Below are 15,268 nucleotides of genomic sequence, written 5' to 3' on the forward strand. Positions count from 1 at the left end.
ATATGACATTTTTTGTGATTTAAAAAACAATTTCATGAAAATTAAATTAATTTTTCAAGGTTTGAAATTTCTAGCCTGTAGTTGGGGGACTGTCAGAGTAATCTCAGGGGTTGCAAGTTTGACCTCCAATTAAGATTGCCCGAATCTTTTTTTTAAGAGATAAGACGATTTTTGTGATTTTTTTTTGGAAATTTGCAGAAAACTCAAATTACAAAGTAATTCGTTAAATTGAAATTCCCAGCCCTGTAGCTGTGTACTTTCAAAGATTGCGAATATTTCAATCAAAAAAGACTGCTCAAATTTTGGTAGTTTTCGAAATGTGAATTTTTTCTGGTTTTAAAAAAAATACTTCTTTCAGAAAATTTAAGGTGAACTTTCTCAAAATTTGAATTTCCCAACATTGTAGTTGGGTACTGTGAGGGTACTCTCAGGAGTTGCAAATCTTGCGTCCAAATGCGACTGCTCAATTGCTTTCAGCTTCCCTGATGTGACGTTTCTTAATTCATTATAAACTTAGATATAAAAAAAATGTCGCAATCTCTTTATGGTTTTTCAAAATTTGAATTAAAAAATCGAATGAAAAATTTTACAAAATTTGAAGTTACTCTCAGGAGTTGCAATTTTTGCATCCAAATGCGACTGCTCAATTGCTTTCATTTTCCCAGATGTGACGTTTCTTAGTTCATTTTAAATTTTTCGAAGAACTTATATAAAACTTCACAAAATTTTATGGTCACAAAAGTTTATGGTTCTTCAAAATTTGTATAAAAAACTTGAATAAAAAACGTTGCAAAATTTTTAATTACGAACCTTGTAATTGGGTGCTGTCAGAGTACACTCAAAGAATAGTTTTTTGAGTTAATGAAATTTTGAAGCACCGGAGGTGCGGTACACGCTAGTAACATTTATATGCATTTATCCTCATTCCTGAATCATACCACAACCTGTAACTCAGATCTTGAGAAATTACGTACTTATTTACTGATTTTTTTCGTGATGTTCTTCATGTTATAAGATCAGTCTACTTTCTTTCCGTCTTGTCTCGCAAAGTTCTGATTTTCAGTTTTCCTATAAAATTTGTGTTCAGTGTTTCTGTATTTACCCTTTTGCGTATACTATACTTTCAAATTTTACAGGCTTTCTTATTTTGCATGGCAAGTGGTGCGAAGCTCCGCTTTGCCTCTGTGTTTCAATATTTTTTAGATTCCATCTCAAACATCATGAAATAGTAATCCGCTCAATTGAAGCTCTTTCGCTGCTGCCGATTATTAGCTACTCAAACATATGTATGTCCAAAACATAATCCAAGCAGAAGTTGTTTTCTGGTTAAGGCAAGTGATTTTTGGTGGCTTGCTCTTAGGTGCTTTATTATCGGGACCCCCTACAACCTGATACATAATTTTGCTGGTCGTGAGAGCTTTTTCTGTTCTTTATATCTTGTGAATGATATGTTTAAGTAGATTATTTGTATGTGTTTGTGTTGCTAGGTGAGTGCTTGGGGAGGCTATGTCTTCATCACCAATCTGGTCCCTCTTCATGCATTTGTGTTGGTGCTCATGCAGAGATACAGTCACCGTCTCTATGTTGGTAAGTCGTCCACATCGCTTTTTGAGCTTTGAAGCTACATAATTATGACTGCAATTGGTCCTTTAACTGATTCCTGAGCTTGACGCTGCTATAATAACTTTTTGGAATGCTTCTTTATTGCAATATCCTGTGTAAAATGATATGCGGCCCAAATTATTCAGCAAGTCAAGCTCTGTCAATTGAAGTTTACAGGCTATGAATATGGATAACGGCAACGAGTGCAAATTAATTCATAGAAAGTAAAAATATAAATGACAGAACAAGTACTATTCGAATATCTTTTAAATCATCAAGTTATCTTTTTTTCGAGAGTTTCAAAAGATCAAAGTCTAAATGGCCATCAGGGGTAATCTAGAAAACGTCACCTAAGAAAATGTCTACTTTCGTAGGTTGAACAAACTGATATTACGAACTCTCGTTAAATACTACAAGACTATATTAAGGCAAAACTGGCCATTTATTTCAAGCTATTCAAGCAACTTGGTCATCTTGAAGTTAAGAATTAAGTGAGACAACGGCATTTTCAGACAATTTTTAGGGTCGATCAAGAGTACGTATCGTAAAATGGTGCCAAATATTCAAATCCTGAGAGGGAAGGGCGTTCGCACTCGCTCAACCTCGCATCCTGGTTGTCATTTGACGTTGGTCACTTCGGTAACCTTGTAATGTGCGAAGAAACATATGGCATTTCTGTGTTTCAGCATTCTCAGTGTGGTTCATCATGGGTCTGCTGTTGTCGATGCAAGTGCCTTTTGTGGGGTTCCAACCTGTTCGGACTTCAGAACACATGGCTGCCGCTGGCACATTCGTGCTGCTGCAGGCATACGCTTTCCTAGCCTATCTGAAGACTAAGGTAAGCAACTAAACAGCTATAGAATTTTTATAATATTTCAAGTGTATCATTTTCATCTGAAATCTTAAGGAAACTGATTGATTTGTAAACTAAAGAATAATTGCTATGAAGACTCTTCCTATCAGATGTGCTTAATAATCTTCCCCGTTTTGAATTTTTGATAGTTTGAAAATCACTTCTATGGTATGAAAAACATGAAAAACCTAAAAATGAGAATAGAATTTTTGAATGGCGTAATTTATAAAAGAAATTATATCAAAGTTAATACATGCAAGGGGTGGGTGGGTATTCTCAAGTAGATATTTCTCAGTGCTCCACGATTTGTTGACTAAATCCTTATTAATAAGTTTTAATTCAACCAGTGTCACTTTTCCTGGCTTTTTTTATTGCTTGGACATTTGAGCTGGAAAATCAAATGATGGCTAGAATAATACACTCAGTATGCATTGCTGAGTGAGGAATCTCCCCTATAAACCTTCGGATAATTTAATTAGCTTCCAACGGAAATTGAATATCTGCAGCAACGAGTTTCCGAACCTGAATGTGATCGCTAGATAACTGGAAAACCAAAGCAACTGGCGAAATAGAATGTTTGATGGTTTTCTTAGTAGCGTCTATTTTCCTGTGGAATCTAATGTGACGGCAACAGTACACTAATTAACCTATTCTAGATCATATTTGTATAAGATAAGATAAAAAACGCGTTGATACGCTTTATAAGAGTTATGAATGTAGTGAATGCTCTTATATAGATCTTGGCAATTTTTTTGTTTACTTTTTTCAGCAAAAAATTGTAAAATTTGTTCAGGCTCAAATTTAATTATTCGCGGGATGACTTTTAATTTCTGTTTAAGTTCGTTTCCTTTGTTGAAAGGAACACTATTGAACAGCAAAAGTGTAAAGGTCATGAAAAACGTAAACATCTTCTAATTTCGGAAATGGAATTTAATTATCAGGTTTTCCAGCGAAATAAAAAAATATACCTATTGATCCAGTTTTCCCAAATTGGGGAAATTTTATCGAAAAAGAAGCAATCATAATTTGCTCTTGAATTACAAAGAGCTATACGGCCATATAATTTTTTCTTTGCAATTCGAAAGTTTAAGTGTTTTTTTTAATTCCGTTTTCTCGCGTTCATGACTCTATTCCAACTGTCTGTTGGCCCTTTTATACCACTTATCAAGTCGTTGATAACACTTGCGAAGCATAGTGTGCTAGTACGAACTTTCTTTTCTGTCCAACCTAAGTCGCAAATAAAACTGTTGCTTTTGGTGGCACTTTTGAGTTGGAAGGCTGCGGTAGCAGTATAAAATCATATATGCTTTGACATTTGAATAGTAAAAAGTTAACTCAGCTGATGCATTTTTAGTTCATCAAATGAACCGAAAAAAATTATTTGTTTCAAACAGCAGTACAATGATAAAAGGCTCGATTTCAGAATTTTTTTTCAATGTATCTCGTAATTTTTTTCAAATGCATAATTTGGCTTCAAGCTTTCCAATTTATTATATGCAAAATTATGTCTTTTTTGTATTTGGTGCTACTTTTGCTGCATCGAATTGTCAATTTATTAGCATATTTAGCTGCGTTTTTGGGGAATTTAAGCATCCCTGGCTGAGTGGTTGGTGTGTGAGACCCAAATTTGGTAGGTCACAGATTCGAATTCGACACGTAGCCGAGTTTTTGCTAATTTGAGGCTTATTTCAACTTTTTCATATTTCAGTTGATAGAGCTGCTTTTTGGTTGTGTTCTTTTAAGTGTTTGCGAATCGCAACTTCACCTCTGTGTTAAAATTTTCAAAACAATAGTATCAATATATTGTTTTTACCAGCTTCACTTTTCCTGGCATGTTATATTGTGAGGACATTTAAGCTGGAAAATCATCTTGTGTTGCGAATAATACATTTAGCTGCTTTAGTTAAATAAGGAATCTCATCTACATTGAAGCTGCATTACAATTATGCTGCAAATGATATGCAAAAGTTAATGATGCAAATGATATGGATCTTATGGAATCCGAGTATGAAATTTTGACCATTGGTGTCATTCATAGATTTACATTAAGTTTGATGCCCTATTGATTTGACAAATAGCAATGGCCTCTTCGAAAAGCTCTACCGTTAGGGTTGTCGTACAGCAGTTTAAAATCAAAGCTTTTTATTGGATCAGATGAGTTAATTACGACGCTTGCGATTAGAAAGCGTTATCAAATTGAAATATAGACTGTTTCAGGTTAACAATTAGTTTAATAATATCACTTGAATCATCTGACATCTCCTTTCATATAAAATCAAAGTCAAGGCGTTAACCCGCAAATGTGGCGTGGAAGAAACGCTCATGCCCGCAAATACAAAGGCACGTTTGTCAAAAGTTTTCTCCGTCTGCTTATGTTTCGGCAAAGTTGCAACAGCAGGGAGTTTGCCTATGACTTAGGCGTTTAACTAAGCGAAAATACTTTCAATGCATTCCGGTTATGCGCAATTCATTGCATTCCAAGAAATTTCGTTGAATTGATTTTAAGATTCGATGAACGTAGTTCATACTGATATATAGGTCGCCATGATTTTTTGAGGCGCAAGTGTTTTTTTTGTGGTTTGACTTTGATTTCTTTGTAAGTTCTCTTTATTTCCTTTTTTAAAAGGAAACCAAACTCCACTAGTGAAAAGCGAAAGTGTAAAGGTGACTAAAAACGTGATCAACTTCTAACTACGAATATGGAATTTAATTATCAGATTTCCCAGTGAATCAAAAAGTTTTACCTATTGATCCAGTTTTCTCAAAGTGGTTTAATTGTATCAAAATTGTCGATCATGAATTGTTCTTGAAATTTAAGGACATCTATTTTTTTCTCGGAAGTTGGTAAGTACTTGAAATTCAATTTTGAAAAAAAAAACAATTCAGTTTTTTGTTTGATTGCGTTCATTGATTCTATTCTAACTTTCTGTTCGCTATGTTTTTGTGTTTTTTTATTTACGATTTCCGAAATATTTTGAAATGTTTATTTGATCTTTGAATTCTTTTTTACTCGCTAGAATACAACAAAACGCCCCTAATCGTAAAATGTTTGAAGTTTTCATTCTTTGTGATTGCAATAGTTTGAAAAAATGATATTTATGCCAGTACTGAGGCGTAAAAAATGCTTAAATTATCCTCCTTCGCAAATGATTAATTTACCTGGCTTTAGTTTGGGCAAGTGAGCTTCTATGAAGCATTAAGTTTAGAGAATGGCTAGATTGTTCATTGTATTTCCAGTATTTTACAAAAGCATAGTTGTGTTATAGTACGAACGCTCTTTTTTCCAACCTATGTCGCAAATATTGTTGCGACGCAAATTTTGTTGTGACAGAATGTGTTCATTTTGATCATTATCCAGCCATTAAGTACAGTCAATGCTAAGGAAATTAACACAGACTATTATTGTACAAATAGCACTTTAGCTTCAAGTTATCATGGATCTGTAGCGTAGAGGTAGGGAAGGAGACCAGTCTCAAACTAAGAGGGTTCGAACCTGGGCTGGGTCGGATGTTTTAATGAACTTTTTCATATACTAGCTAAAATGCGCACGCTCTATAAATTGAGGCATATTAGTTGGTAAATTTCTTTGCAAATTGACTGGTACTGCTAATGCGTCAAGAAAATTAGTGGACTCAAAGTTTTACTCATTCAGTTTTTCCCAGTAGCGTTATCGGTCATATTTTTGCTTGTGTATGCGAAGAGCAACTTCGCATCTTGTAGAAAGAAGGCCAATCGAACAGCAAAAAGTCACGGAAAACGTGAAAGAATTTGAGTTTCAAAAATGAAATTAGATTTTTTTGAATTCCAACGAAATAAAAATATCTATTGATCCAATTTTCTCTAAATGCACAAGTTGAAGAAAACTTTTTAAAAATTCGAAGAGCTTCAACGTGTTATATTTTTTTCGAAGTTTTTAAACTTTCTCCAATCATGCGTTGTTTGCGTCTCCCAATGCGAACAACTCTTATTCTCGTCTCTGAAAAAAGAACGAAAAATTTTTAAGCGGAATTCAGGGAAAATTTAGTTGATAAAGTCATGAAATCCATAGAGGGAGCGGCTGAGCATGTCTGTGCACAAGAGAATACTAAAGTTTTATCTCGAGCGCCGTATTTAATAATTGATTTTTTTTGGTTATTTATCAGAAACCACAGTGCACCAAAAAGAATTAAAACCAGTTTTTTTTAGTTGAAGACCAGCTAATTGCAAGGTATTTGAATTTTCGAAGTGTCGAGGTTGTTTTGAAGTACAACTCTTTGAAAATTAAAGAGATTAAAAAGAAGAGATTAAAAATTTTTGACAGAAACTAATCAAAAATTGATACGGCTGACTTTAGATAATTTTTGATAAAAGTCTAGAATATGACAGAAATCACTGAATAGTTAGTCTATTGCTACTTTCACAGATTGGCAACAAAACAAGGTATAATCAGCAGTTGAATTAGAGATCAATAAATGAATAGTAAATCAACTTTATATATATGGAAAATTAACCGCTTGTTGAGATCTGATCTCGTGATATGACATTGCGTGACTTCGCGCGATGTCCAATCATGTTCTTAATTTGAACCAAAAAGTTGGAAGTGACTTCTCTATAGAGTGAGAAGTCATTTCTTCGAAACTTAAACTCCTCTCAAATTAAGTACTGCTTGATAGCCTACTCTAGTCTTGAGGTTAAGTTTTACCCTAACTCATACGATGTTTGTCGAGAGCAATATCAGTATTTTCTTTCCTAGCTAAAAAACCGGATTAATTTTCTTGCTCTGCTTTCGAATCTCCTTTCCTCCACTATCTTTGACCCTACTCTGAAACTTCTGAACCTCACATAAGCTTCTCGACTCCTTCTTACCCCGTTCTTTTAATGAAGTTTTTGGATGGGCTCATAACTCATTTTTCAGCTCAACATTCTTCGTTTTATCCCCATTTATGATCATATTCTAATTTTGCTTACCAGAAATCTCAAATGTCTCTTTTGTCTCTCTGCAAAATTAAGTCTTGTTGACTCTGAGTCCCAAAGTTTTGCTCTCGAAATTTCCAAATCCTATTTTCCAGATAAACTTTTCCTCGCTCAGTTAAAGGGTTTATGGTCCCATTTGCTTATTCAGTACTTGAGCCTTTTCCAAAAATTCACGTAGCTCCTCCATTATTAAGTCTTGAGACCGACACCAGGTTGTCTGAATTTCCTGTCGCATAAAAAAATTCATTTATTGAAATATTTTTGGAATTTCCTTGAATCTCTCACACTAAACTAAACTCTTCCTTAGCTTAAAGTAATAGACTCAGTTTTGTTGGCGTTTTCAACAGTTTCACTAAAATTTTTGTCCAGCTCAACAAATAATTTTTTATCCTTTATCATACTGCAAGTTGCAACTGAATCTATTACTAAATCATTCTCAAGCCTATCTGCTGAATTGAAAAAGCTAAAATGAGTTTGATTTGTTTCAGCAAACTGTTGGTTTTCCTTCATTTTTTCTAAATTCTTCATACAATCTATTGCTATGTCGTCTAGTCTTAAGCATCGGAAACATTTCACAGTAGCTTTATCACGGTTAACCTTTTTCTTCAGCTAAGATCTACAATGAGCTGCTTTGTGTCCTGTCTCATTACATCTAAAACAGGTTTTTGTCGTAGAAATAAACGGTTGTTCAGTCTCCGCGTTCTCATTACTATGATCCACGGTTATCAAATCTTTCTTAATTTCACTCAAAGACGTATCATTTTTGCTGAACTTTAATAAAGTACAAAAATTACTCAACTCTTTTGGAAGGCTTTTATGGGGTCTCGAAAACACTAAAGATTGGACTAACTCATGCCAAACATGCATTTCTTTTTCATCTGAAATTTCTCTTTCCTTTCCTGAGGATGCCTCTCTGTTCTACAGTACATTATTCCTAACACTGGTTGCAAATTTCGTCTACTTCATTATTGATAAATTTATTTAACTTGAGATGCAAAATTTTAGCCTCAAATTCATCTGTGAAGTACAAAAAAGTTTTTTTTTTCCTGAAAACTCATTTCTCTCTGACTTTGACATTTTTAGCCTAACCCGTATTGCTCTGAACAAATACCTTATGTTCCATGTACTTTTCAATGACAAAAACTCAGTCTACAGTATATCAACAAATATATCGCAGCACGTAACTTAAGTAATCATTTATCTCTTTACCTCAGTCTTATCCAAAACCTAAATGTCTGCGCACCGAATCACACATCAGCGATTTAGCAAATCTAAAGTTACTTCCCAGACTTCATATTTAGCAATTTAGATTAGCAGTATAGAATTTTTGGAGTGGTTTTTTTGGAGGTTCGATTAATTAAATCAAGCTCAAGATCAGATCTTGCAGAGACGCATTACGATCCCCTCAAGCAACAAAGAATCTACAATTTATAAAACACCAGATCAATTGAGTTTATGAAATTAAACAAATTGTCAGATTCTATCTCTCTCTCACACTTTCTATCTTTCTAACGTCGTGTCTATCTCTTTCTATCGTGTGCTTCTTTCAGCTTTCCTTGTGACTCCAGACTTCATCGTGATCACTGGATTGTCTCAATGCTCTGTCTCATGGACTTGTCTTCGATTTGTTTTGCTCTGTTGTCTATCTGCCAGTTCACTATTTTCGTTGTGACTTTTTCCTCGGTTGCCGATCTGCCATGCGACCTTATCTGTGTCACCAATTCACAGCAAGCTCTCTCAAAGTTTTTGTTAAGTCAGTCACTCTTGACTTCTGACCTGTATTTTGGCAGCTGGGCTCATAACCTTTCTTAGGTTGGCATCAAAACAAGGTATAATCAACAGTTGATATAGAGAACGATAAAAGAGTAGTAAATCAACTTCTAGATATATGGAAAATTAACCGCTTGTTGAGATCTTATCTCGTGATATGACATTGCGCGACATCGCGCGATGTCCAATTATGTTTTAAATTTGAACCAAAAAGTGGGAAGTGACTTCTCTGTAAAGTGAGAAGTCATTTTTCTGAAACTTACAGCTACAATTGGAATATGGATGCGAAATTCTCCAAGCAAATTCTAAAGCCATAATTCAAGTGAATTTTGTGAAACTCCATTTGCGTCTGATTTTTACTCAAGTGTCAAGTAGAACTCAATCGAACAAATGCTGCTCTACGAAATTTTTTGTAGTTATAGGTTTCAAAAATCTTTTTTTCTCAAAGAAATGTGAACTCAAACGGTACTGGAGTTCCTATCTTTACTTTTTCAAAACGGTCGTTTTGTGTTGCGTCTAGGTCTCATCGGAGCAGTTCAAAGCCCTGTTCGCATATGCAGTGATACTTTGTGCAGGAGTGGTGTTTGCAGGAGTGGTAGCACTCACCTATATGGGCTATGTGGCTCCATGGAGTGGAAGATTCTACTCTCTCTGGGACACGGGGTTAGTAACATTGCTTCATGGGGCACCGAATGCGCGAAAACTCTCAACCAATCAACGCGCCCGTTAAACTGTCCAAAACGTCATGCTCGAAAATTCTCAACCAATCAATCAACGCGCCCGTTAGATTGTCCTAAACTGCCAACGTGCAGCCATGGCCGAGTGGGATAAGGCAAGGGTCTTTCAACACGAGAGTCGTGCCTTCGAATCGCACTTCGGTCACGGCTGAAGCGGTCCTAGAGTCATCCGCCTCCTAAAGTTGGGACCTGCTGCGGCAAAATGGATGACATCCCAAGCCCAGGTTTGGTCGTGCATTGAGTAGGACAGGAGGTAACAATAAAAAAATGTCCAAAAACTGAATTTATCGCTCATTTCCGAACTTTGGAAAACTGAGCTCTGATTGATTGAAATTTTTTTCGCGCATTCGGTCCTTGGCAGTCGAGGGATTCCCTCTTTCTTCATGGCCGTTCATAACACAAATTACGGCAAATATATCTTCGCATTAACGATATTTACAAGCTTCAAGTCAAGCCTTGTATCAAACTCTTTCCTAGAGAAGGAAGTTTTTTTAAAGTGAGGTATCTGCAAAATTCAAAGTGAGGTATCTGTTAGCTGTTCTATTTTGATTTTGGTATAAGAGGTCTTCTATTTCAGCTACGCCAAGATCCACATTCCCATCATAGCCTCCGTGTCCGAACACCAGCCCACCACATGGGTGTCCTTCTTCTTCGACCTCCACGTGCTCGTCTGCGCATTCCCCGCCGGCATCTGGTTCTGCATCAAGCGAGTCAACGACGAACGAGTCTTCATTGTGCTATACGCTGTGTTCGCATCTTATTTCGCGGGAGTCATGGTAAGATTAATTCTCACCCTGACTCCGGTAGTGTGCATAGGAGCTGCAATCATATTCTCGGAGAGTTTCTCCAAGTATATCATCTCGGATTCGAACGAGTTGGCGGCTCAGAATGCGACGAATGACGACGAGGATGCATACGAGAATGGATCGGCGACTTCACCGAGTGGAGCGAGTGGCAAGAAGAATAAAAAGCTGTATGATAAGGCGGGAAAAGTGAAGCCGCCAAAGGAAAAGGAGGAGCTGAGTTTGGGAACTAATCTGAAGAGTGTCACTGTGTTCACGCTGTTGATCATGTTGCTGTTGTTTGCAGTGCATTGTACCTGGGTTACAAGCAGTGCGTACTCAAGTCCGTCAGTTGTGTTGGCATCCCAGAATAACGACGGGTGAGCTCTCTCTGTTATTTTCAAAGGCATCCAATAAATGGTTCTAAGCACGAATAAATTTTTTCCAATGTCAATGTATTGCGAATGAAAATGAACCGAGTTGGGCGAGGCAGAATTATTATTTTTTGTCAGTGGAAGTAAATAATTCTGCCTGTTAATTTTCTTTCGCAATACTACTGATACTATTGAAAAAACCTATAGTTATTCGTTCCCTAGGCAAATTATAGATAACAAAAATAGTCGAAACCTAGATATTATTTGTTCTATCAAAAGTTATGTATTATAATTTGCATTTTATTGTGAATATGCCAATTAAAATATTGATTGATTGGCAGGAGCCGCAACATTCTTGACGACTTCCGAGAGGCCTACTACTGGCTACGACGCAACACAGCTGAGGATGCCCGAGTGATGTCCTGGTGGGACTACGGGTACCAGATAGCTGGGTTTGCCAACCGGACCACACTAGTCGACAACAACACCTGGAACAATTCTCACATTGCAATGGTCGGCAAAGCTATGTCTTCGAATGAGTCACGGGCGTATGAGATTATGAGGAGCTTAGACGTGGACTATGTGTTGGTTATATTTGGAGGTCTAATTGGGTACTCTGGTGACGATATCAACAAATTTCTCTGGATGGTCAGAATTGCGGAAGGGGAACATCCGCAAGAGATTAAGGTGACATACATAACAATGATTAATTGAAGTCATTGCCGAAACTATATTTACGTCCGTAGTTTGCTGTTAGTCGATAATTTGAAATAATAAAAATTATTGCAAATCGAATTATTGGAGTCACAAAAAATAGTTTGAAACTGTGATGATTGGGTTTAGGAGAGCAATTACTTTTCGGACGCGGGGTCATACCGAGTGGACAATGAGGCCTCGGACACTATGCTGAACTGCTTGATGTACCTCATGTCATACTACCGATTCGGAGAAGTGCAGGTCAGTATGTAAATGCTCACAAAGACCCTTTCAACTAATATCGTCTCATATTCATTATGTATGAAATCAGAGTTAGGAAAAACATTCAGTTTTATTCCCATAGGAATTTTTAGGCATCATTCCAAAAACACATGTGCCATAAGCAAAATAGAGTTTAGATATAGATTTATTGACAAAGTATGGTAATTTGGATATTTCATCAGTGTATTATTAAAATGACATTGTACGACTAAAATCAAGTCGTTTTTTATCTTAGGAAATAATATCATGCTGAAAGGCGAAGACATAGCATAATTTTTATTAAAGTTTTATTGCATAAATTTAATTTTTTGGCATGTAACTAGGCTCGACCATTGAAAACTTTTTTTCGCCCCTTTTCTCTTTTTTTTCAGAGCCATGAACGTAGTTTAATTATCAGATTTCCCAGCGAAATGAAGAAGAATTACCTATTGATCCAGTTTTCTTAAATTAGGTTAATTTCATCTATACAGTGTCTATCATACGTTATTCTAGAAGTTCGAAGAGTTTTAACGTCATCTTTTTTCTTTGAAATTCGAAAGCTAGATTTTTTTCAAAAAAACAAGTCAGTATTTTTTTAAGTTTACTTGCGTTCATTGGCTTTTTACCAATTATCTGTTCATATGTTTATTGCGTTTTAAGCTGGACTTCCGCATGCCGGCTGGTTATGACCGGACACGAGGTGCGGAGATAGGGAAGAAGGACATCTCGTTCAAACACATGGAGGAAGCATTTACCTCCGAGCACTGGCTCGTCAGGATCTTTAAGGTCAAGCCCCTAGAGAACCGCATAGTGGCCAGAGAGAGGCCACAGTTCAGCAAACTGAGGAAGAACTTCCGCTACATCAGCAAGAAGGTACGTAGGGCAAGGAAAGAGTTGCTCTTTGAGATAAATTTTACGCAGAGGATGAATGAGGAGTTTCAAATGTCATTTGAACTCTTGGGTGAGTCGCAGTTAAAACAATGGTCATGGCGAGAGAGTCATTTTAGCGCTACCGCGACATTGGAAATTCTTGTTCATGTGAGTACTTATGCAGAGTACTTGCTATTGAAATATTGCAAAAACTTCATGAAGTTCTTCAAAGGACGGGGAAATTCTGGTACACAATGAGAAAAAGTTTTATAAAATAATGTTTGGGTTCCTGCTGTGTTCAGACTGACCGCAAGAAGAAGGGCTACATCAAGAACAAATCTTCAATAGTGAGAGGATCGAAGCCCCCGCCTGTGACTACGACGTCCACCACTCAAACCAGAACCAAAAAGTGAACAATCACAGCCGCTAAACCCAATCAGGCAGAAGAGAGGAGACAGTAGTAGAAACAGAAAAGATAGTACAAACTAACGTTAAAGGTCAAAACTGAAGTGAAAGAAAATTGTCTCCGGGAAAATCTTACTGGCACTAAACTTGTATTATACTGATTAAATACTGATATCAAAAAGCTATAATTTAACCATGTTGAAAAGCGAAGGAGCTGCGTTTTTTGTTATGGTTTTCTGTTTACCCATATTTGGCAGTTTGAAATCATTTATGCTTTATTACACATTTTTTGGAAGTTTGATTTTAATTGTTGTTGACACAATGATGTACTGTGGTAATACGTGTATGAAGAGAATTATTATTTTGAAACCAAATTCGTTATTTGCAAACACACCTAGTATCACGTAAACCATTAATTAGATGCCAATAAAGATTAAAGGATTCAGAGACGAGGGGTGTTTGTTAATATTAATTGGACGATAATTTGGTGGTGCTCCAATAGAATGGCCCTAATATAATAATTATCCCGTGAATTTTTGTCGTGAATCTCCTATTCCTGTTTGTGATTTGCTTTACTTATGTTATTCTGAATTCGATCCTCACGAAACAATCCAAAAACTGAGCTTAATAATCTATAGATGCCCAATAGTTTGGCGATCCTTGTTGTGGTATGTCGAATATGTTGATATTTTACCTGAAACTATATTTTGATGTGTGGTATTAAGTTGTAATATTCTGATTCTAGTTTTCTTGAGGATAGAAAAGAAGTAACGCAAAAAAACGGAAATTTGTGATGTGTTCTGATTTAAGAAATTTTTGTCTTGGTGTGCCGTGTTTTTTGTTGGATGCATGGGGCTTTAAAAGAAAGAAATGCAAAGTTTCAAATTATTAGCTGAGTGTCTCTTGATGGCTTTTTGATTTCGTGAGACTATTCCTACTCTCAAAAAGTTACAATTTCACACGAGGTTTTTCGAGAAAAAATAATGGTTTTTCGAAAAGATGATGGCTTTCTATCCTTAATTTAATCGGAAAAACGTGAGTTACTCAAATTTTAAAAATATGATTTACATTCCAAGATTTTTCAACTGAAATAAAATTAACTATGGATCCAATTTCCACAAGATGGGTTGGTTTTTTGGAAAAGAAGTCAAAAATAAAGATAAAAGATTCTTGAAATTGAAAGAATTTTGCCATGACATATTTTTTCAAAATGCGAAAGTTTGAAAAATGTTTCAATCAATTCATCATTTCTTTGGTTCCCTAGAGTTCATTCAAATTTTTCAAAAATTATTTTGGTTCTTATGATGCTGAATAATTTAGATGTTCAGGAATGCGATGATTTCTTCTTTCTTCTCAGAAAGTCATTACCTTTGTTTTTCGTTCAATTTAGACGGGTTGACTTCTGATTTTTTTTGCAGTGCATTTTCATATCGAAATGGCCTGTCACGCTCTCTGATAACAGAAGTTTCAAAACATCAGCAAGAAATTGAAGATAAGGTAATAAATGAAGTAACGTACTAACAAGTCAAGCGTTAAAAGGCATTCATGTTCAAGTTCTCGTGGCAGAAGAGATCCCTTGATCCAGTTTGACGCATTTGATTGGTGTAAAATATTTAAAGATCGATATTAAATAATTGAAAGCTTAAATGAGATTTGGAAATTGATTTAAAAAAATAACTTGTTTTCTCGAAGCATCCACTCTGTTTCTAGAGCATCATATTTTGTTTGTTGGTCGATACTTCAATTAATTGAAATTAAGTTTATTTTTTTGTCAGTTTGACAAACGACATTAAAAATTTTCAAAGGTTTTCTCATTGTCTAGAAAAAACAATTTGAAATTTTTTTAAATTTTTTAGTCCGATTTTGAGCATACAAAGCAAGCAAGCATGCGTAAAATTGGCTTTGCATAGAAGACGGGTAAACCTTTTCAATCCCTGAAAACTTAAATTTGCTCTGGTTGAAATA

The 15,268-nt window shown here is 35.8% G+C and overlaps 2 protein-coding genes across 2 annotated transcripts in view; both read left to right on the forward strand.

Annotated features, from left to right (window-relative positions):
* LOC134846052 (dolichyl-diphosphooligosaccharide--protein glycosyltransferase subunit STT3B-like) overlaps positions 1–14,047 on the forward strand; it is a 382,597-nt gene extending 368,550 nt beyond the window's left edge. The window contains exons 5-12 of the mRNA XM_063863232.1: positions 1,488–1,587; positions 2,289–2,440; positions 9,699–9,841; positions 10,493–11,077; positions 11,413–11,758; positions 11,915–12,028; positions 12,689–12,901; positions 13,201–14,047. Of these exons, the coding sequence (XP_063719302.1) occupies positions 1,488–1,587; positions 2,289–2,440; positions 9,699–9,841; positions 10,493–11,077; positions 11,413–11,758; positions 11,915–12,028; positions 12,689–12,901; positions 13,201–13,311 (1,764 nt within the window). The 3' untranslated portion in view covers positions 13,312–14,047. The remainder of the gene's footprint in view (positions 1–1,487; positions 1,588–2,288; positions 2,441–9,698; positions 9,842–10,492; positions 11,078–11,412; positions 11,759–11,914; positions 12,029–12,688; positions 12,902–13,200) is intronic.
* LOC134846055 (pyruvate dehydrogenase E1 component subunit beta, mitochondrial-like) overlaps positions 1–15,268 on the forward strand; it is a 428,722-nt gene that overhangs the window by 216,434 nt on the left and 197,020 nt on the right. The gene's annotated exons all lie outside the window — the stretch shown is intronic.

Source organism: Symsagittifera roscoffensis, chromosome 5, assembly GCF_963678635.1.
Source record: "Symsagittifera roscoffensis chromosome 5, txSymRosc1.1, whole genome shotgun sequence".
NCBI classification, from domain to species: domain Eukaryota; kingdom Metazoa; phylum Xenacoelomorpha; order Acoela; family Convolutidae; genus Symsagittifera; species Symsagittifera roscoffensis.